Here is a 21573-nt window from a genome sequence, read left to right as displayed (position 1 = left end):
AAACAGCCACTGTGCATATCTAGTAGCTACCACACCCCTCCTCTAGATGTCTTTGGGCCTTCCTAAGTTGCCCTGGCCCACTCTCTGCATGTGTACAGGCACAGAGGATACAATTAAAATTCATATTTCTTCCTCATTACTGCTCTTTATTTGGACATAAAAATAAAATGCTGCAATATAAGCATGGATTTGCATTCACCTATCTCCTGCAGACCTTAGCTATGTTTTTAATTTCTGTTCTCTGTTGTAGTACATGGTGAAAAATAATTCGTGCTGCTCAGCTACTTCATTCCCCAGTCCATTTCTCTTTTCTCTAACTATCTCCTCTGTATCCTGCTGAAACATGGTGTAATTTCTTTGCTTTAAGTTAATATGAATGGTAATTATGATCTCACTTCTAATATTTTTTAAAAATTCCATGAAAATATTCCATTTTTAAATTGAAAAGCAGAAGGTTGCCAAACTCTAATGAGCAAGCTTCTTTAATGGAAAACTCTAAAGTAATACAAAAGATATGCTAATTATTATACTGATGTCTTGCGTAAAACAACAATAAAAACTAACAAAAAGGAAACTGTAGATGCCAGATAGACATTCTGGTGATGCTGTGTAGGACTGAGTGAAGGCAAACCCATTCATATGGAAAAGAAAACAGGAACTTTGTAAAATAAATCCTTTTAAAAAGTGGTTAGTTTAAAAATGATTTAACAACTGTTAAAGAACAAATTTTGGTAGCCATAACGTATTTCATATTCATTCAGTAACATTTCATATTTATAATAAAAAAAACACGTGTGTTTAAATAAAGTCAAAGTTGAGTGACAACATCCAAAGCTAGCAAATGTGAAATATGGCTTCACATTTAAGTGAATTAAAAATGCTAGAAATATATAATGAATTAGGGGAGAAGTAACACCCTTAACGTTGTCTTTAGAATGGAATAATATCCTGCAAAATTTCATTTTAAAAGTGAAGCCAGACTACAATATGGAAATAAACAGAGAAATATATGTAGTTGTGTAAAGATTTTTTTTTTTTTACCATGCATTGCAACAACTCAAAAATTATCATTTTGTTTTCAGTTTTTTAAAACTTTAGCACCAAGTTTGATGCTGGAGAGAATTGTATAGGTGTTGTAAACACAAAGTATATCACTTTCTAATGGAAAGGCTGACCAATCATTAACTCTGGCTGGTCTAATAAAAATGAAGAATACCCTTTGTTGGATATTTAGTCTTATGGGTGCTCATAAAAAAGGAAATATGGGAGGTAACTAACTGGGGAGAGAAAACCATGTGAGGTAAGGGTTCAGAAGACACAATTTTAAGTACTGAAATATCTTTTACTACAAATGAAATGGAATGGCTTGATGCTGGCCTCTGGTATGCAGTGATCATGATATGCATCTTGTAAACATAGCTACTGCATATGCATGCAGCTGCACAGTCACCCACTGTGTAAGACACATGAAAATGAGCAATCACCTATATGTCAAATCCCAACATGAATACTCTCATAAGAACAAAATATTTAGACTCACATATATGTATGTTGCTGCCCTCTATTGGATGGATATATGTTAGATCTGAACATTTCCGTATCAGTCCTCTCTCATGGCCGAGGCAATAGAGTTGTTTCTTTAAATCACTTGGTAGAGGCCTGTGTTTCTGGCTGGGAGTTCTAGTCCCAATATTGGATGTACTATATGTGGTATAGTACTTGACTATAGTCCCAATCCTGCAAGTTCTCTGAGCACAAAGTTTGTGCAGTGGTGGGGCTGAATTCTAAATCACGAAGATTTAGGAAAATCCATAGCAGATTCAAATGACAATGAATCTGGGATTCACATAGGTTATCTGTGAATTTAATGAATCTGCTAGTTACTCCTCTCTCTAGGTCATTAAAAAAAAAAATGAACAAAACACTAAACGAACCTGATTCTGTCTTCAGGCAGGAGATCATAGAGATTTATCATTTATTCTTCCCTCTCTATGTTCCGAACAGTGATCAGTGAAATAGTTGCTCATACCAATTAGTGCATTTATTATTTGGTACAGAAGAGCCCAAAATTATTACATCTAATCAGCTGATGTCCGATTTACAGAGAAGAATGTACCTAAACCCATAGATTGAAATGTCCCTGGACTTTGGGAGAGATTCAGTCTCTGAATCCGGATCCAGAGCTGAAATCTTTCACCTGACTTTAACTCTGACATAAGTGGAACCAAAATCCTGGAAAAATCTTTGGAATGCTCAAAGTCTGTCCCTGAATTTTCTAGCGTGATCTCATCTTTACTTTGAAATTAGTTTCAGCGCTTCTAGAAGAAATAATCAGAGAAAGTAATTTTGCTATAGACTAGACAAAAAGCAAACCTACAGAATCCACACAGGAGATAAAGAAAATGTTTGAAAAAAGATTTGTATAAGCTGCTTTTACTGTCTCACTTCATAATAGAGTAATATTATCTACAATTCATCTTTTTGGCAGGGACAAGCCTTGGTGGGACACTGGCCATAGTCAGTGGGCTTGACCATCATCCAGGCAAACTTGCACATATGTTCCTTGTTGCAGTCTTTTTGCCAGTATATAACATTCCTACGGTTTAGATTTGCTCCGGCACATGAATCATACCACCACCCTCCACCCGGAATGCCATTGTACTCTAGTTTGGCACAGTTCTGAAAATAATTATCATTGTCTCTGTCTTTTGTAGTGAACTTCTGATTGTCATGGAGGTAAGCTTCTGTATCCTGGGTCAGGGCATCAGCAGCATTGCCTTTGTATAGGCCAAGTCTAATTCTGTACTGAGACTCTTCATCTTCAATTTTGAATGGTTCATACTCTCCCCATTTGATTTCAGCATTTAGGTCTACGAGTTTGACCTTAAGCGTATATGGCCTTGAGGTGCTAGTTAACTGGTGCACATATTCATTCCCTAACCAGTAGTTGTCATGAACAGCGCCAAATCCATACTTGTAGTCCTGCCATGTTCTATCAAAGTCCACAGTGCTATTGGCAGTAATATGCTGAATTACCGTCCATCCACCATCTTGCATATTACAGTAGGTAACAATGGGATCTTTCATTGGCTGAATGACATAAAGACCATCCTTGGAGCTTCCTTCAGAGTACTGAAAAATCTCATAACAATCTCTTGGATATTCTATGTGAGGGAAAAGAAAAGTATATTTAACATTTTACTCTGCTCAACTTGTAAACCTCTCAAAATACTGGACTCTGAACTTCAGAATGAATGATTATCCTATTGGTATTTGACAAGTATATAGTATGGCCACACAGTGACTTCAGTCCATACATGGGACACCCAGGGAAATCAGTGGCGGTCAGGGCTGAATGTGGTTTTAAGATGGTGTGGGAGATTTTCAAAGGCAAAGAAAGGAATTAGTTGCCCAACTCCCATTGCCTTTCAATGACAGTATGGTACTTAACTACCCTCTCTGTCTCTGAAAATCTCCCCTGGATAATATAATCAGTACCCAAACTCCAAAGCAGGAATGCAACCCTATTTACTGATAGGAATACAGGTAAAATTGGTAAAAGAGCATTTACATTCAAGTCTAATGATTATGTTGCATATTGATTTATGAAGGGAAGATTTGCACAACTTTCACAAACACAAAAGCATAGAACAAAGTGGTAAATCTAGAAATTCCCTTTAGAAACAGTTTTTTCCCCACTTATAAATGACTAAGGCTCGGTCTACACTTACCCCGGTGATTTGGTGGCAGTCGACGGGAGTTACGCAAACTACGCAGAAAACTTGCATAACTCCCGTTGACTGCTGTGCTTCTCTTCTGCACGCCATCTTCACTGCACTGTGCCAATGGGAACCGTGATCCCGTCAATGCAACGCTACACCACTTGCTGGGATGGATTAACAGCGTTGACCTCTGGATCGACTGAGCGGGTCTTCACTGACTGCTCAGTCGATCCAGATAAGTTGATGTGATGACGGTGACTTTGCTGCCGTCAGTGTAGACATAGCCTAAATCTTGTCACTGATTTTTGTTTATGGATTTCAGTTGGTGTTGTATGCATGGAACTACATCAGGTTGTGGCCCTTTGTTCCCAGTATTTTATATATACAGATCAGAGTGGACTTAACAAAATATTTAACACCAATAACAGGAAAACAGATGAAAAAATATTTCTTTTCACTTCATTGTGTAAATCAAAATCTATGGGCTAAAGCTGGACTTATGCTGCTGAGGGCTTAGGTGGGATAAAAGTGGCACATAGACCTTGGGTTGGCCCTTTGCATGGGGTGAATTTCACCCTTTGTGAATACATTTTATGTAAATCACTGATAAGGGCTTATGAAGGCAACAAAGAAACCTTTGGTTACACTTATGCTGATTTCAAACAGTTCTTTTTTGAGCTAAAAAGCAAGCATATACATACCAGCAATTCCTCTTTTGTAGGGAAGGATATTATTTAGTATCTATTCCATTAACCAGAGACTTAGACATGAACTAAAATAGCACAGTAATTCACAGATATACTATCATTCTATGACTAGTGTTGAAAGGAACACAATTACATTATAATATTTATATTATAGTCAATTAAATGCTTGACAAATTAACAATATGTTCATGACTGGTGATCTGTAGGCATTTTTCACGACTACCACAGAACTAAGGTTTTCAGAGCTTAGTCTGTGCATACTGTAGAGACTGGACACACTGATTAAATTAGGGTGTGCTGTATTGAGCTAATCAGACTAATTATGAAAAAGAGAACTCTATTCCTGAGAAGCTGAGGTAGTTCAGGTGAGCCATGTTTTCCAAAGTCTTCCAGAAAAAAACAAACAAAAAAAATCTGCCCACAGTTAAACATCCAAAGTGAGAGTTCAGAAAAGACCTCCCCTTTCCCCAACTGTCTACAACAAAACAAAATGACGATTTTCTGCACCCAGCATGCAAGTACTTCACACAGATGTCTTTTCCCAGTATACTCTAGCCCCAGATTATCAGAATCCCCCACCCTCCCTTGTATAGTGCTCTGGGAAGATGACCTAATTCACAGCAGCTGGGCCCCATGTTGCTTTTCTCATAGAAGTCCCTGACAATCCTTGCACTGACCATACATCTATGGTCTTTCCTTTCCTCAGGGAAAGACCAACTAATATACTGAAGCCTGTCAGAGTTGAGATCATCAACAGAGCAGAGGGACACTCAAGAACTGAACACCAAGAAGGTGCTTGGAAGAAAACACATTCTGGGGAAGAGAAAGGGACTAAAACCCTTTGTAAATAAAGTGTTTTTAGACTTTTAATATATTTTGAGATCTTTGAATAAAAGGCAGTGTAGAAATGCAAACTAGTATTATGAATATTTATTATTAAGTACAGTCTTTATCTTGGACCTTCAGATGTCTATCAATGTTTGTGAAGTACTCAAAGACTATGGTAGTGAATGCCATACAAAAAAGTATAGTAAAGGCTATACAATACAATAGTGCATGGACCCCAACACTCCCTCTCTTCCACATACCTTTCTCATTGATGTTACTCAGTCTCTGGTAGCCTCCTTGAGGGAGAAGGTGGGCATTAGCAAGTACCACAGCATCTTCAGCAGTGGTCCACGCAGCACATTTTAAAAGTAACAGCAGAATAAATCCCATTGAACTTTTCAAATCCATCTTTCTTCTGAGTCAATCCCCCTGCTGAGATACACAATAAAAGCATAACACAGACTGACATTTAAAATTAAATGATTTATTACTTGCAGAAAAACTCTTGAAGGCAAAACAGAAACACCTGCTTTCAACGAAGCCAGTCTGTGCCAAAACAGGCTTTTCCCCTCTCACTCCCTGCTTTCTTAATGTGTCACATTGCATTTCTGATAGATCATTTTGATGATGTGTTGTCCTGTGTCCCACCAATTAGTATACATCTCATTACTTTACACCATATCAGTCAATGCAACATAACACAATTTTGCATATGATAAACCGGATAGAAGATAATATACTGACAAAGTTTAAATATAAAAAGCACATTTTACATTTATCAGATCTTATGTTCAGTATTCCTTGAGCCTGATCTGTTCTGGTACTGGAGAACTGTTCTGGTAGTAGGGAACAGCTAGCACATGCAAAAGCATTAGCTCCAATTGCTGTCTATGCATGAAGCAGTACTAGTTAGTATGGTGTATTGACTGCTGAGAATCTTTTCAAGCACCAGAGCTCACTTAAAAACATTTGGACTAAAGTTTGTGTAAAGTTCCATCTGTGGCTGCAGGCCAGGTGAAAAAAAAACCCCAGCCTCTGGATTTTGGGTTTGAATAAACAAAGCAAAAAGTGCTCCCCTTCAACCAGGGTTTCCCTAAATAAAACTGCAAGAGTTTCTTGAAGTGAGAATTCAAAATGTTAAATAGCTTTTCCCTGTCACATTTTCCCCTCCTCCCTGGGTTATTGGACTCCTAGATTAGTAAATGTTACTGGCCCTATTGAAATCGAAGAAGAAACTCTGGATTATAAATTATTAAGAAAACTAAAAAAAAAGAGCACCAGGCAGACAGCTTACCTCTCGTTTCAAGTGAAGCCTGAGAAAGAAATAGCTGAGCACAAATCAGTGAGCTAATTCTTTGGAACTGTACTTTGCCAGATGCTGAAGTCCAGGTGAACAACTCAGCATTATCTCCCTATCTCAAAATCAGAAGGCCAGCAAAAGTGCATCTTCATGATTTCATTGTGTGTGCTTGGACTAGTGGACTTTCTTCTGACACATTGCACTTGCAAGTAAGCACATCTGAACTAAAAGCCTACAAGGTTACATAAAGCTTAAAATGCCACCATTAAAACCGTGAGGGTATACAGCACTGAAGAACAGTGGATATTTAGGACCCAATGAAACAATTTGCTTAAGAGCTTAGCACATGCTCAAGCTCATTACTATTCAGCACAGAACTTAAACACCTGCTTCATTTTAAGCAGATGCTTAAGTCTCGCTGACTTTCATGAGAGTCAAGTGCATGTTGAAAGTTAAGCATAAACTTTGCTGTATCAGGCACTGCCATAAGCAGGACATAAAAATATAAAAATAAAGAAAAAAAATGTAAGTGGTTTGACCTTTAGCTTCATATTCTATTTTATTTGATGTGTCAAGACATATGTTAATTAAGGGTAAAGATCTATGCTGTAAGGCAGTGTTTCTCAACCTTTTAAGTAGCAAGTACACCCTAACTTCTGAAAATGTTAATAAGTACCCCAACACTCAATATTCCACAGGATTTTATATTTACAGACTAATACGAGCCATATGTTGGAAGAAGGGCTGAGTATATAAGGCCGTGATATGACTGATTTAGTGTGGGTAGTGTTACCACCTTTACACCAGGGGTGTGCAACTCAAGTATGTACCTGGGCTAGAGCTGACGTTGGTGAAAGCTAGAAGGCTTTGAGCGACATGCCAATGCTGGGGAATATAAAGCGCTGTGCCAAATTTTTTGCCATAGATTTGAGAGGAGGAAGGGGTGAGAGATGTTGGAACGGAGAGAAAAACTCTACGATAGGTTCGGTTTGGGATACGGGGGGGGGGGGGGGGGGGGTCGGCGAGGCAGTGAGGATTCTCGAGTTTCACTTAATCAATAAACTTTTTATTCTATAATAAACGATGATAGCAAAAGGTAGGGGAACTCCGTGCATGAAAGGACAAAGTGCGCCACCCAAGACTTCTGAGTTCGTGATCTCTCCGGATCAACGCATGGCTGCCAGCGTGTGACACTAGGTTTTGGAGTTCCCCGAAGGAGTTACAGCACAAACACAACAGAGAACAGTTAATCAATATTCACAAACAGTTAATCAATACTCACAAACACCATGTAAAAATATACCATGTTGGCCAAATTCAGTTGCCATTTGCTTTAAATCCTGCAGACGGGAGAGAGCCGCTCCGAGTGATCAGTTCGCAGCTCCGAGTGATCAGTTTGCAGGGAAGCGGGCTGGGGAAGATGCTGAACCGACACGACCAGGAGATACGCGGGGTGCTGGGTGAATCCAATTCCTCTCTGCTACCTGACTTTAAACTTTTATAGTTTCCCGTGGGTAACAGAGGCTAAGCCCCATTGGTAGCTATTTTAAGGTCATGCCTTGGCTTTTAGCCAACCAGGTGCTTACAATTTTCCTGGGCAGGTTCGTGTGGGTCGTGCGGTTCGTGCCACTGAGTCAACCCTCCCTAGGCTGCTTCTTTATCCGCGTGGGGACGGGGGGGCGGTGCACATGGCGCTGTGGACACCACTATGCAATTTTGTCTCCACAAGAGAGAAACATGAAATGAGGGTAACTGGCTTCCCGGGACTGTAGCGGCTGCCGCCCGCCTCCCAGCTGAGAGCTGTGACCAGGCAGGAAGCAGGGGGCTACCAACTGCCTCCCATCTGGGAAGTGGGACTGGGTTGGAAGCGAGCTGCTGATGCCCGGCTTCCCCAGAAGTCAGCAGCTGCCACTCGCCTCCCCTTCATTCCGCTTTTCCTGTGGTACCCCCGGCCTGTGTCTCGCAAACCCCCAGGGGTACATGTACCCCAGGTTGAGAAACTATGCTGTAAGGTATGAAAAAGCAGACTCCTTCCACCTGAAAGTGGTTCTTACCCTCCTGTATCTCTTCCAGAGTACCTTTAATAAAGCACTCACCCCTGTTAAAGCCACACAAAATTCTGGACGCTTTTGCTCCTGCCTGTATTACAACTGACAAAATCCATCCCTGTGCAGAGGGCCAGTCTGCACAAGGTCTATACCGCATGTAAATCCTATTTTGAGGACTTCTTGTGGTCTACTTGAGTTAGATTGCAGCAGTGCCTCTACAATACAAACACAACCCAGGTATCGGGAGACTCGTTCTGTTTCATACACATATCAATTACGCAAAAATATATAAAAAGATTTGTTCAGGGAAGGTTTGCTTATTTCTACAGTTAAATTAAAAAGACACCTTCATTGGTTTTTAATTTGATTTCAAGTATGACCAAATATTTAACAAACACCTAGTTAACTTATTAGTTTTTAAATTGTATAAGTTCCCTCTCTATAAAAGCTATATCCTTCTTTAGTAATAAATGAAGTCTTAACAAGGCCAGATCTAGCTGTAATGATGCCATAGGACACATTTGGACTTGGTACATTTCTCCCCTGATCACTTCAGAGATTTCTTTAGAATTCTGTGCACTGGCTGTAGTGATGCTTCACTGATAAGTCCATTGGCAGCCAACAAAGAGAATACATCTTTCTTTGTGTCTCCTCTTCCCCCACAACTTCCATCATTATTTCTATCTCCTTCCATCTCTCCACATTTCTTTCCTTTTCCATTTTTTGTGATTCTCTTTTTGCAAGTCTTTGTCATTGTTCCTTTCCTTCAAACTGGCAAAGCAGAAGTTAAGTGGGAAGCTTTGTTATTGTTATATTATTAATTAGAATAGACAAGGCATCTGCAGTCATCTGATTGCCAGAGAAGATTATTGTGTACCAGAAACTTTTGAAAAATACTGAAATAATCACTTATTTTCTTCTACTGTTTAAACTGAAAATAAACAGGACCATATTCCACTTCCATCAACTCTGACCCAGACGAAGTTTTGAAAATAAATATCCATTAAAATATCTGTTCCTGAAAATGATGTATACATTTTGATTTAGGATTACTCTATTTACTTCTGTGGCTTAACTGATAAAAATAAATAACTAAAATCTATATATTAAGTAAACCATTACTATATTGACTTACAGAAAGCCTTCATTAATCGCTCAGCTCAACAACTGCATACTTCTCCTCTGTAGGGTTTCACTGTACATGGAGGTTTTATTCATTCCCGTGACATGTGTTGTCTGACTTTACTCAGACTGCGGAAGAAAAATGACCAACATTCTAGTTAGCTTCTCTCTGCAGCCCATCTTATACGGAAAGCCTTACAACCAAATTCTATCTTCAGTTCAATATCCTGATGTGTGCTCTTGCAATCATCAGAATCTGATTAGGATGGGTCAGTTTCTTTCTTAATCAAGCTCTTAAGCTATCTTCAAAAAGAACCTGACGAAATGGTGCTAACCTAGTCAATTTTTCTTTGTAACCAGGATTTCCACAGTCAGAAACCCTCTGTATGCAATGACCCTTCCACAGTGGCAGTTAAACCACAGTAGCAGAAATAGATTTAAGCATAGTTTTAACAGTGCAGACTAGATATAACACAACAAATTAATGGTCTAAACGAGTGAACCTTTGCTCATCTGAAGAGTCCCACAGACGCACATTCTAGATGGCTACTTTGAAAACTGGGCCTGACTTACTGAATTGACTCTGAATTTCTTTACAGCCTTAGCTAAATGTATTTTTGCAATTGTTGTTGTAAATGGAATAAATGAATTACATTTATTTCTACCATTTAAAAAATGTTGTCCTCTCACTCACTTATTCTAATCTTTCGAGTTTCAGAGAAAGTGCCTGTGCTGCCTTCTTCTATATTTTAGGACTTGTGTGAGCCATTGTGACAGCTGATGAGAGACACAAAAACAGAAAAAATGTTCCGCTCACAGCAATGATTACTCGGCCTTGAACTTCTGAAGTGGCAGTGATGTGTGAAGAGCTTGCCTTGGTTATTAAACTGCTATTCTGTACATATATGTGCTATACTGTACATCTATTTTTCATTGAAACCGGATATAAGTCTCTTTCACATGCATTAATGATTTGTAAGATGAACCCTAGTTACATATTTTATACTAAATTGAAAAACACAAACCCTTCCCTCTTGGAAATATGTTATAAATTTCAAATGTTAAGTAACCAACTTGTTCCTGTCTTTAATTCGGAAATGTTCCAAAACTTGCAATGGGAGCTAAAACCATGTTTCCCAACCGAAAATATTACAATTCTTTTCTTCAGTTCTTCAGCAGTTCAGCCCTGGAGTAGTTCTAATACAGTGGGAACTCACATATAGTTGTAAAGGCCTCAGTTCAGGAAAGCATTTAAGCATACATTTAACATGAAGCGCAGGCTTAAGTCCATCCATATTCAGCTAAATCACTTAAAAACATACATACTTAAATATATACATCCTCAATAAAGTCAATGGAATTTAAGCACATGTTTAAAGTTAAGCATATGACATGCTTTGCTGACTGAGGGCCAGAATGCTTCACTATTATCAAGTATATTATTTTTATTATTGATAATTTGTTTAGTGCTGACAAATGTTCAGCACTGTACAACACACACAAATTAAGACAATCCCTGAACCAGAAGATCTTACCATTTAGTGGGCCTCATCCACTAACGCTTTTTCATGAGCACAGTCCTACTGAACTTCATGAAAACCAAAACTACAATCCAGATCTCCAATGCACTGAAAGAGTTTGGGACTTTCATCCCACTTCACTATAAACTAGAGATGGGTTCCAGCTGGATAATTTGTATCTGTATTTCAAAGATACCAAAGTCTGAGGTGGTTTGAATATTACATTTTGGTTGGAGCCTTTATAAAATAGAAATCCTATTTGGAAAATTTGGTCCAGATTTGGAGTTGTAACTTGAATACCCCAAAGGTATGGACGTGGCCAGCTCTTGGTTCTGTCTCTTTTCTACTGCAAACAGTTTCACCATGTGTGAGCTCATTACGAGTGTTTCACCATATACTGAAGGAGATGAAAAATATATTCCTTCCTTTTCATAGCAGCAGTTTTGAACTGAATGTTCAGAGGAATTGATTACAAAAAGAACAAAACCAATTAGTCAAATTACTTGATAAATCCATGTTTTAGTCATTGATTCATTTATTTGGTAGGTAGGTATGTAGGTAGTTTTGGTTGAATACCTGAAAACAGTATTTATTAAATAAATTATTAGTAGAAAAGCAGTGCATTAATTGAATCCTATTCAACCAGCCCTGATGGGGTAAAAAGTTCTAGTCTGGGCCAGCCACAGAAGAATCTAAATTGGAATCTCTCATCTCAGACCAGCAGTGGCTAGGAACACTGCCCAGGCAATGCTTTCAGCACTCCTGAAGCGGGAGCATGCCTTGCATTACTCTCTTGAGCAATCTGTCTAACAACAGAAGGAGCAGTGTGGAGAGCATCTGGAAGAATCCCAATATACCCTTACTCAGAGGACACACTATCACAGGAAGGTCTTTGAAGGAGGGCAGAAGAGTAAGGTGATCCTAAACATGAGGGAGGTTTTAGAATCTGGCGAGGAGCTCAGATATTAGGAGATGGGTCTTTAGAATCTGGTGAGATGAGAAAGTTTGTGAGGTGTTCAGACACTATGGAGACGAGCCCCTCAAAAAAAAATGCATTTATGTACAGGTAAATAAATGCTGCTTTGTTAACCAAAACTGTGGACCCACCCAACCTGGAACTTTAAGAAAGTTCATCTCTGGATCTGACCATTGTGGCTTATCCCCTCATCTATTAGAATCACTCCCATTTGTTCAGCCTAATGATTGGGCAGTACTAATGCTACCTGACTACTGGAGTTCAGGCATGTCTTGGACATGCCATACTTGGGGTCTTAAGCGATGATCATTTGCAGGAGGCTGCCAATCGACCATCCTTAATGCAGAGAAAGTGCTGCAATTGCAGCTGCCTGAAAGGACGGACGGACGGACACAGAGAGAGAGAGAGAGATGCTTTTCTAGAATGAAAGGGTCTGAGTTTTTCATATCTAATTTCTGCAAGCTTCTTTGGACTAGACATAGCCTTCTATTCAATGGCTGAGATGATGACCACCACTGAAGCCAGAAAGAAATCTGCTTGGAAGCCACACTGTGTAGCAGCACACAGATATCCTCAGAGGGAAGATACTATACAAATTCAAATATTAATAAAATTCAAATAAGAAATTAATATTGTTTGTTCTCAGCCAAATCAGGGCAAAGAATTTGACACTATACAACACTTTTGTTGCACTGGCAATTTGGGGCCACAGTGTACTTACTGTAAAGAAGTTAAATGAAGTGTGTGCAGGCATGCATACGCACACCCACATAACTAAAAAAATCTAGCATTAATTTAAGTTTCTGGTTAAAAACAAGTACTCGTAAGAATAAAGAAAGCTAGCAGTTACTTTACAGTTTACAGGACCAGAGGTTATAGCAGAAACAGTCACCATTTCATATTCAAACTTCTGATGATAAACTGTTTTAATGGTCTCAGTAAAACACCCTATTATTGTAGAAACAAACCTGACTAGCTATTTGAACTTCTGACCTGGAGCATGAAAGAAATATTAGGCAGTAAAAGTATGCAGACACAAACTATAGGCAAAATATTAAATATACATGAAGAAGCAGGTAGTAAATACGATAATGGTGTGTTTTACTGAGAAGCAGGAAGTATGAACTCCATTTAAAGAAAAAACCTGCTTAAATCATGCTAGCAATTAGCCTTTGAAACTACAATGGCTTCCTAGCAGGACTGCAACTGAGGAAAGAAAGTTCAGCTGGGAAAAATGAATGATGTATCTATTAACAATTTATTGCAAAATTATAGTAATAGGGCAAATGATGAGTTCCAAAGGGTATATTTGGCCTATCATACATTACTGATAACAAGCTAAGTATGAAAGATATTGTAGATTTTCTACAAAAATCAGCCTTTTTTCTAATAATATTGAGTTCAAAGGCGAAAGAGGCAGAGTTCCTCATTGTTTTCTCTTTTGTTGTGTGTGCTACTAAAGAAGATGTTTCACGTATCCAGAGCTGTGATGGTGGGGTGAGAACAACATATGACATTTGGTGTCATGTACTGGTACATAGGGTAAAATTTTGCATGAAAGAGTTTTAAAAGCTCTATGGACACTTTATTCCAATTTTTTAAAGCAAGAAATGTAAACACTGACTGTTTTTATAATATGTATTTTCAGTGAAATATGGCTGATTCTATAAAATCCAGCTGAATTTTTCTCGGTGTGCCTAGATTAATGGGGCTTTGGAGAAAATAACTTCTTTCACAAAATAAACTTTAATGGTTAATAAGAAAGCACAGAAATCTGGCCAGACGACTTATCATTAGGGAGGTGCCTGGTGATAAACATAATTGGTTGCTGCGATGAAAGAGTTGAAAGTGCTAGTAATACATAGTTATTTTTTGCCAGCACCATCTCAACCATATGTTTGTCAGAGTAAGTTAAATGATGCCCTTGTAATCTGTGTAAAGTTCTGCACAAATCCAAGTGGCAAAGAAAGCCACATATACATTGTGTGTATGCAATCAGTAGGAAAAAATTTAAAATATCAGTGAATTGAGTAGTAGCTTTTGCAGAATATCAGTGCAACCATAAAACTACAGTATGAAGTTTCCAAAGGAGCCTAAGGGAGTTACACATCTAATTCCCACTGACTTCCAATGGGATTTGGGTGTCTTACTCCACTGGGCTCCTTTTAAAATCTCAGCCACGGATATATTACATTCAGGAAAGGATCTTTTGGATCATTTAGCCCAAGATATTATCTCTAGTAAGGAGCCTGTATTCCTCTGTGTGCAAGTGGCCAACCTTTCTCTGAGCACCTTTGGTAAATATGATAACCAATGTTTCACCAGATGGAGTATTGCTATCAACCACCCTTCCTCTCCCTTCTAGTGTTAAGGGGCTATGGAAAAGGACTTGCCTACTCACTGTACCAGACATTCGGAGTCCCAACCCTGTAAGGGATATCCATCCCCTTATTCCACTGTCAGATCTGGTTTACCTGGGAACCTGCCCCACCACTAATTATCTGCACTGGACACCTCCCAAATTGCGATTGCTTGAACTTTTCTTCCTAATCTACCCCACCAGCTCCCTGGGGTGCTTTGGAGAAAGCAAAAAAACAAACCAAAACCACCTCACCCCTTCCCAGTCAATCTGGCACTGAGGGGAAAATTCCTTCCCAGTCCCAAAAAGGTGACTAGGACAATGTCCACAGCAGACCCAAATTCAGTCCTACACTAATCTTATGGGTGGAACCTGTTCTGGGCATGTAATGGTGCCCAAGCAAGGGGGAAAGGGTTTGTATGCCCTCTGCTTCCATTGCCCCCCTCAGATGAGCCAATCAACTAGGATGCGCTGCTCCAATTACTGTTCCCCATCCCATACCCACAAGGAATCAGAGCTCACATGAGGCAGTGAGGACCATTAGAGCCACAGAGCCCTCTGATCCCTGCTAGCCCAGATACCCCCTCAGGCTATCGGGGTTATATGTATTCTAATATCTAGACAAAATGTATGCCTTTAAAAACATTCTCCCATTACTTCTTCTTTTCACAATAGCATTCAGTGTGAATATGACCCACCTTTTATTGGTGCTCTTCTGATATCTGAAGTGACCTCTCTTCTCTGTACCCATCCTTACAGTTTCAGTTCAAAGTGCATCAACAGCCAAAAAAAAAAAATTACACAAAAAGAACAGATTTTGAGTAAATTATCTGGGCCAACCTGCCTGGCAAAGTGCTTTTTAAGTTAATTTTAACTCCTGTTAGGTGTGCACAGGCAACACATTTAAGAGGGATAAGAGAGATTGGATTCTGTTTTATGCATCTACAACAGAATTAAGTATGTTCCAACTGTATGGAAAAATGCTGTTATTACAGCTGTTACTAATGCTGTTATTCACAACCCCATTGAAAACAAAGGATTGCACAAGTGTCATTAAGGGCATAATTGAAGAGAAGGGTGTTACAAGGGTTTAAAGGTGGGCAGAATTTGGCCTGCAGAATCAGAATACTGATGACGAAGTAGGACTTTGGATCCCAGATTGATTTTACAGCACTGGAAGTTAACCCTGTTTCCCCCTTTTACCTGAAAACTCAGCATACCTGTGATGGAATCACGAGGACAGAATATACATGGAACACCACAATGCCATTTCTACAGTCACTTTTCTGAGTAGAACTGCATTTTAAGTGTCAATTTTTGAAAGCTCAATGGAGTTAAAACATGACAGGTTACGAAAATATTTATTAAAATCAAATACCCTTTCCTAGATCCCTATTAACATCTGAGATTAAAACAAAAGAATTTTAAAAATCTAATTTAAAAATTTAAAAATCTAATTTACTTTTCACCATAATACTGTTTATTTACATTCTGCATTGCTCTTGGCTTCAGCAATGAAATGAGGCTTGTGAGATTTTCATTAATTAAAGTGCAATTCTGAACAGCCATGTTCAGATTAGCATGCACTAGCATGATGATGCAGGGGTGATTGCAAATGTTGGGCTAAATTGACCTTGTAGGAAGAGCCTTGCATTGGGACATAATCTTTTTCTGCAGTGACCAGCTGCAGCCCGTTAGGCTGTCTCAACCTTTTAGGATGGTATAACAATACCTAGCTCTTATACAGTGTTTTGCATCAGCAGATCTTTAAATGCTTTACAAAAGGAGGTGAGTGTTGTTATCCTCCTTTTACAGATGAGAAAACTGAAGCACAAGGAGGGAAACAATTTGCTCAAGATCACCCAGTACTCATGCTGGGAACTGAACCCAGACTCCTGAGACCCAGTCCAGTGTCCTACTCACAGTCCACTTACCATCACCCCATGCAAAAGGAGAAGCAAGGCCACTGCCTCCCATTTGCCCTATCTGGGTGATTTGCACCACCAAGCACAGACAGGAAACAGTGCATGTGCTTTCCCAGGTGTAGAGACTACAATTGTGACAGGGCCATGCATGGGACTTGCAGCGGGTGGGTATGCTCAGTGTATTGCTCTCCCCTCTCGCCCACACATACTTACACAGGCCAGACACAGTGTAACAGTCAGTGAATGTTGTTTGTTAAAACAAAACTAGTTTCTGCAGAATATTTGTATTGTTCTAAGGTTTTTTAAATCCCCTAATTGGGCCAGATCTGACTCCTCAGTGACCCTTTACATTCTTTCAGTCTTCCTTATGTCCTTATATAATTTTGCTGGCCTCACTCTGAATTTTCTCTCCTTTCAATATGCTAAGTATATTGTTTTTGAATCACTTTTTTATTAAAAAAAACATCAAACCTCTTCTTACCAGGGTCTTCCTGAAGCTCAAAAATACTCTGTTCTTTCTGTGGTTAGTATGCGCTCTACACCTTACAGCTACAGATTTAAACATTTCCAGATCCATGTTCCCTTTACTTCATTAACAAATATACTGAGCAGTGCTAGTAACAGTACAAGTCCTTTTGGGACCACTCTGATACATGAGAATGGAAGGAGAGAGACAGCATCATTGATGTTTTATCACTATTTATCTTTCAGGCAGGTTTTTTTTAACCTGTCAGAATTCCAAAATACTTGGAGACACTGCTGAGGGTGATGAATATCACACTACATGTTAAAGAATCTCATTCATCATTTCAAAATCCTTTGCATGTATGCAGTTAGTCTTCAAAGTATCCACAGCAATAAGATCAAGGTCATGCAAGACACTCACTCTCTCACTGAAATCTCCTTTTTAATATCTTTACCATCAAATCACAAGCAACTCTAGCACTATTGCAGTCTATATGAAATTTAGTTCATTTTAACTCAAGGTTCCTACCTGATTGCGGACTAGATTCAGTAACAAACAAAAACAAAAATTTCAAAAAACACTTTCCTGGCTTGCACACAGAGGCCAATCCAAGGCTATGCAGTAACCCAAAAAATATATTGGTTGGTGGCACATGTAGTATGGAACAGAAGCCAGGCTGAGGTTTTTACTGAATCAGATCTTGATGTAATTTTAAACTTAAGATAAAAATTTGCAAGTGTGTGTGTAGAGAGAGATTATTTACTATTCTTCTGGAAAAAATCAGACCTCAGAGATGTATTAAAAAGTTATATATTCATGCTCTTAAGAGTGGTGGGTGAGTACATATTTTATATATGATTCATACATTATATATAATTTGTAGAAGAGAATAAAGAGAACATAACCAACTTGAAATCTAAGTCCACTAAGACAAAATGAATTAAAAGTAGTCTTGGGTATTACATACGGCCCTGATGTCTTCACTCTATTTTTGTGGTTTTACAATCACATGGTTTTTTAAATGCTTTTCTCTGATCCCTTGCTGTTTAAAAAAACCCACACAACCAAAAGAGGAAACTGACTGTACCAGGGAATGAAGACTTTCTATAGTTGGTTTCACTATCACATCCATAAACAAAAGAAGAATTTTCTCATAATATTTCAGTTATAGTAACTGAAGATGTTACTTCTGATTACAATTGGTAAATAATTTTCAAACAAAATCATAACTTGTTTTTAAAAGTTGCTAGTGTCCCAGGAGCAAAGGAAGGGTGCAGCACACATAAAAACACCACAGAAAGGGGCAGCTGAGAGTGAGTCAATCTTTAAATACATATTTTGGCTTTTGCCTATTCACTGCTTACTAATTCCTCTCTCTCCCCCACTCCCAGCCAGTTCTTGGAAAACCACTTCTAAATTAAACATACTCCAGAAACAATTTACGCATTACATTTTATGCACATTTAAGAAAAACTCTTTCTTCTTAAACGTCCTACTCAACATGAAATAATTGGATATTGAAATTTTGTCGCTTTTATCAGCCGTCTGCTACGTGAAACTCTTATGCAATCACAGGCCCAGTAGCCACTGAGGTTGAGATTTTCAAAGCATCTTCCATTCAGTTAATGGAGGATGCATGTTTAAATTAGCTAGACTACTTTAGAAATCTCAACCTGTGTGTCGTGGGGTAGGTATCATCAGGGGGGCATTGGTTCTGGGGGAATTAAAGTAGAGCTTGGACAGCCCCAGAGATCTAGTCTCCCAAGTTGCCATAGCAGTTCGGGTTCCTAGGGCATCGTGGCTCAATGGCCAGAGTCAACAGGGCTACCTTTTGCTGCAGGGCAGTGGGGCTCAGTAGCCAGAGACAATAGGATTACCCTTTGCTGCAAGGCAGTGTGGCCCAGTGGCTGGAGACAATAGGACTGCCCTTCTAGACAGGGCAGTGCACCCTGGTGGCCAGAGGGGGGTGGCGGCCAAGGGCTGGGGTACCCACCACAGGCCCAGCAGGGATCCTCCCAAAACATGCTGAATCTGTCCCCATTTCCACAACAAGCTCTATATTTAGTTTCCCTGGGCTATTTCCTACCTATCCTTCTAAGGCTGGTAGTCTCAGGGTTTCAGCTATCTGTCCTCCACCTGCCGTGCCAGGAGGTCAGTTAGAGCCTCAGCCTAGCTAGCTTCTGCATCCTGGAGCCCTAAAAGTCTCTTCGCAGGAGCCTGCAACATACGACTGCTCCCTTTGGAAGTCAGGCCAGACTGGGCTGAACTACTCTCTTTTATATCCTGATTCTAACTGGAGCATGCCCTGCAGGGGTAAGGTGGCATGGTCTCCTCCACCCACAGAGTGTGATTAACCCCTGCTGAACCAGTGCAGGGTAGGTATACCCCATCACACTGTGGCTATGTAAAGGGCTGATTTAGTTAATGCCTGTACAGTTCAGTAGATTAAGAACCTCAGAGTTACGAACACCAGAGTTATGAACTGAGCAGTCAACCACACACCTCATTTGAAACCACAAGTACACAATCAGGCAGTCTCAGAGAGAAGGGGGAAAAAAATCAAATACAGTAGTGTTAAACATAAACTACTAAAAAAATAAAGGGAAAGCAGCGTTTTTCTTCTGCATAGTAATGTTTCAGTGCTGTATTAAGTTAATGTTCAGTTGTAAACTTTTGAAAGAACAACCATAACATTTTGTTCAGTTACAAACAACCTCCATTCCCGAGGTGTTCGTAACTCTGAGGTTCTACGGTACTTGGAATGCGTAAAGTGCTATATAAAAGTTGCCTGAGAAACTGACCCTATATTTATAGGCTTTTCTATGTTGCTCTTCCCTATACTCTTTGAGAACTTCATATTCATTAATGAATTTATCCTCAACACTCCTGTGAGGTAAGGGGAAATTATCTATATTTTACAGAGTAGGATCTGAAACAGAAATATTATGTGGCTGGTCCACAGAGAAAGTCTGTGGCAAAGTCCAGAACACTTATCTCATGAATCTCAGTCCTCTTCTCACATCTCTATCTTAATTTCATTCTATCCTTTCTCTTTGATAAAATTAGTAGTTGATCTTGAGAACATCCCTGGGAGATAGGCATGCATTATCATCCCTATTTTACAGATTAGGTGGTGGGAGGGGGGAGGGGGAGGGGGGAGGGGCGACAAATTATTTAACACACAATGTAAAACTCAATTTTGAAAATTAAATTTCTCCCCCCATCTAGATAACAGAAAGATCACTGGTGACATCTTTGGCAAAATTATTTTAAAGTGTCTGAGGCCTGGTCTTCACTTGCCACAAAATTCAGTGCCAGTCGACAGGAGATACGCAAGCTTTGTAGAGTAGCTTGTGTATCTCCTGTCGACTTCCTAAATTCTAGTTAGAGCGGTGTTCCCACTATGCTGTGCCGACGGGAATTGCCCTCCCGTCAATGAAGCGTTAATTTTTTTTCGGGGGTGGATTTATTCAGTTGACTTCCGGATCGATTGAGTGCATCTCCACTGATTCTCTGGGATTGATTGAGCGGAAATCTGGTGGTGGTGAATTTGCTGCCGTGAGTGCAGACATACCCTAAATCACCCATCACAGTAACACCCAGATTGTCCTACATAAGTGTGTGCAGTAGATGGAATGGGCCCTAACAGCAGCATAGCTCTCCCTTCTCTTCTTCCATCCAACTGCTCAGAAGGGTCATTCAGAAGATGCCTAAATGAGAGAGATGACGGAATTTACAGCATGTTCTGAAGATGGTAAGAATAATCTGATAGAAACACGTACCATATCCACTGAACCTCCACCCCTGCTGCTGCCAGGTGCACCCTGTGTTGTTAGTTCAAGTATTCTCATTGAAAACAGCTATTATTCTGGGGGTATGGAGTGAAAAGCAGTCCCTGAGATGGCAGGGTCACAGTCTATTCAAGGATTTGTAAATGACCCTGAAATGGACAGGCAAGAGCTACAGATCATACATTATACTAGCAGTATACTGTGCAGGAGAAAGGTATTCTGGGTAGAGGCTCTATAGCTATGGAATGAGCTTCTGTCAGATGATCTTTATGGCCAGCCCCAAGTAAAGTATGTTACAGTAGTCAATGCAGAAGGTGACAGACACTGTGGCTAGAACCCCATCTGACAGTAAATACCACCAACTGGAGATGGAAAAAAACCAAACCATTATTTGCCACTGCTGTGATCTGGACTAGGTCAGCAGCACCCCAAGGATAGTTCTGCACACCAGATTCTCAAACTATGGACATATGCCCTCACCTATGGGGATGAGGAAACAATGCCACATAGTATCATTGCTGTTTTTTGGTATACTGAGCCTGAATCGGTCTTCAAAAGGAAACTACAACTAAAAGGAGTCTCACCAAAAGAAGACAGGTGACTCAGTCTCTGAGGAGGTGGAAGGTAAGGCATTCATATTCTGCTTTCCAGGTTTCACCTGAATTATGCCACTATATTTACTATGCTGTACTCAGGGCCTTAGTTTTAGCTACTTAAGACTTCACTTCCCCCTTAAGAAATGAATTCCCTCCTTTCACATGATATTGAGACCATTAGACATTATGAAAGTAGATCATCTGGAAATGTTC

General features: G+C 39.6%; 1 protein-coding gene across 4 annotated transcripts; it reads right to left on the bottom strand.

The window, feature by feature from the left end:
- Window positions 1-202: 202 nt before the first annotated feature.
- On the bottom strand, window positions 203-19205 carry LOC137159570 (fibrinogen-like protein 1). 4 transcript variants are annotated; one of them, XM_067558035.1, is made up of 3 exons: window positions 19060-19205; window positions 5518-5689; window positions 203-3164 (listed from the first exon to the last, which is right to left on the bottom strand). In XM_067558035.1, the coding sequence occupies exons 2-3, from the start codon at window positions 5663-5665 to the stop codon at window positions 2467-2469; spliced, it is 846 nt and encodes a 281-aa protein (XP_067414136.1). In that variant the 5' UTR covers window positions 5666-5689; window positions 19060-19205; the 3' UTR covers window positions 203-2466. The 4 variants fall into 4 exon arrangements, with proteins under 4 accessions (XP_067414136.1, XP_067414134.1, XP_067414135.1 ...); XM_067558033.1 differs by lacking the exon at window positions 19060-19205 and adding an exon at window positions 15281-15427; XM_067558034.1 differs by lacking the exon at window positions 19060-19205 and adding an exon at window positions 9741-10683.
- Between the last annotated feature and the right edge of the window lie 2368 nt (window positions 19206-21573).

The sequence above is a fragment of the Emydura macquarii genome, unplaced genomic scaffold, assembly GCF_026122565.2.
Source record: "Emydura macquarii macquarii isolate MOO-44397 ecotype Brisbane River unplaced genomic scaffold, CSIRO-AGI_Emac_v2 contig_1876, whole genome shotgun sequence".
In the NCBI taxonomy this organism is placed as follows: Eukaryota; Metazoa; Chordata; order Testudines; family Chelidae; genus Emydura; species Emydura macquarii.
This window is presented reverse-complemented; position numbering and strand designations above follow the sequence as displayed.

Excerpts from the sequence above, each read along its gene's own strand:
- LOC137159570 (XM_067558035.1), bottom strand. The coding sequence starts at position 5,665 with ATGGATTTGAAAAGTTCAATGGGATTTATTCTGCTGTTACTTTTAAAA. Across the intron at positions 3,165-5,517 it reads GAGTAACATCAATGAGAAAG|AATATCCAAGAGATTGTTAT; the intron begins GTATGTGGAAGA and ends TCCCTCACATAG.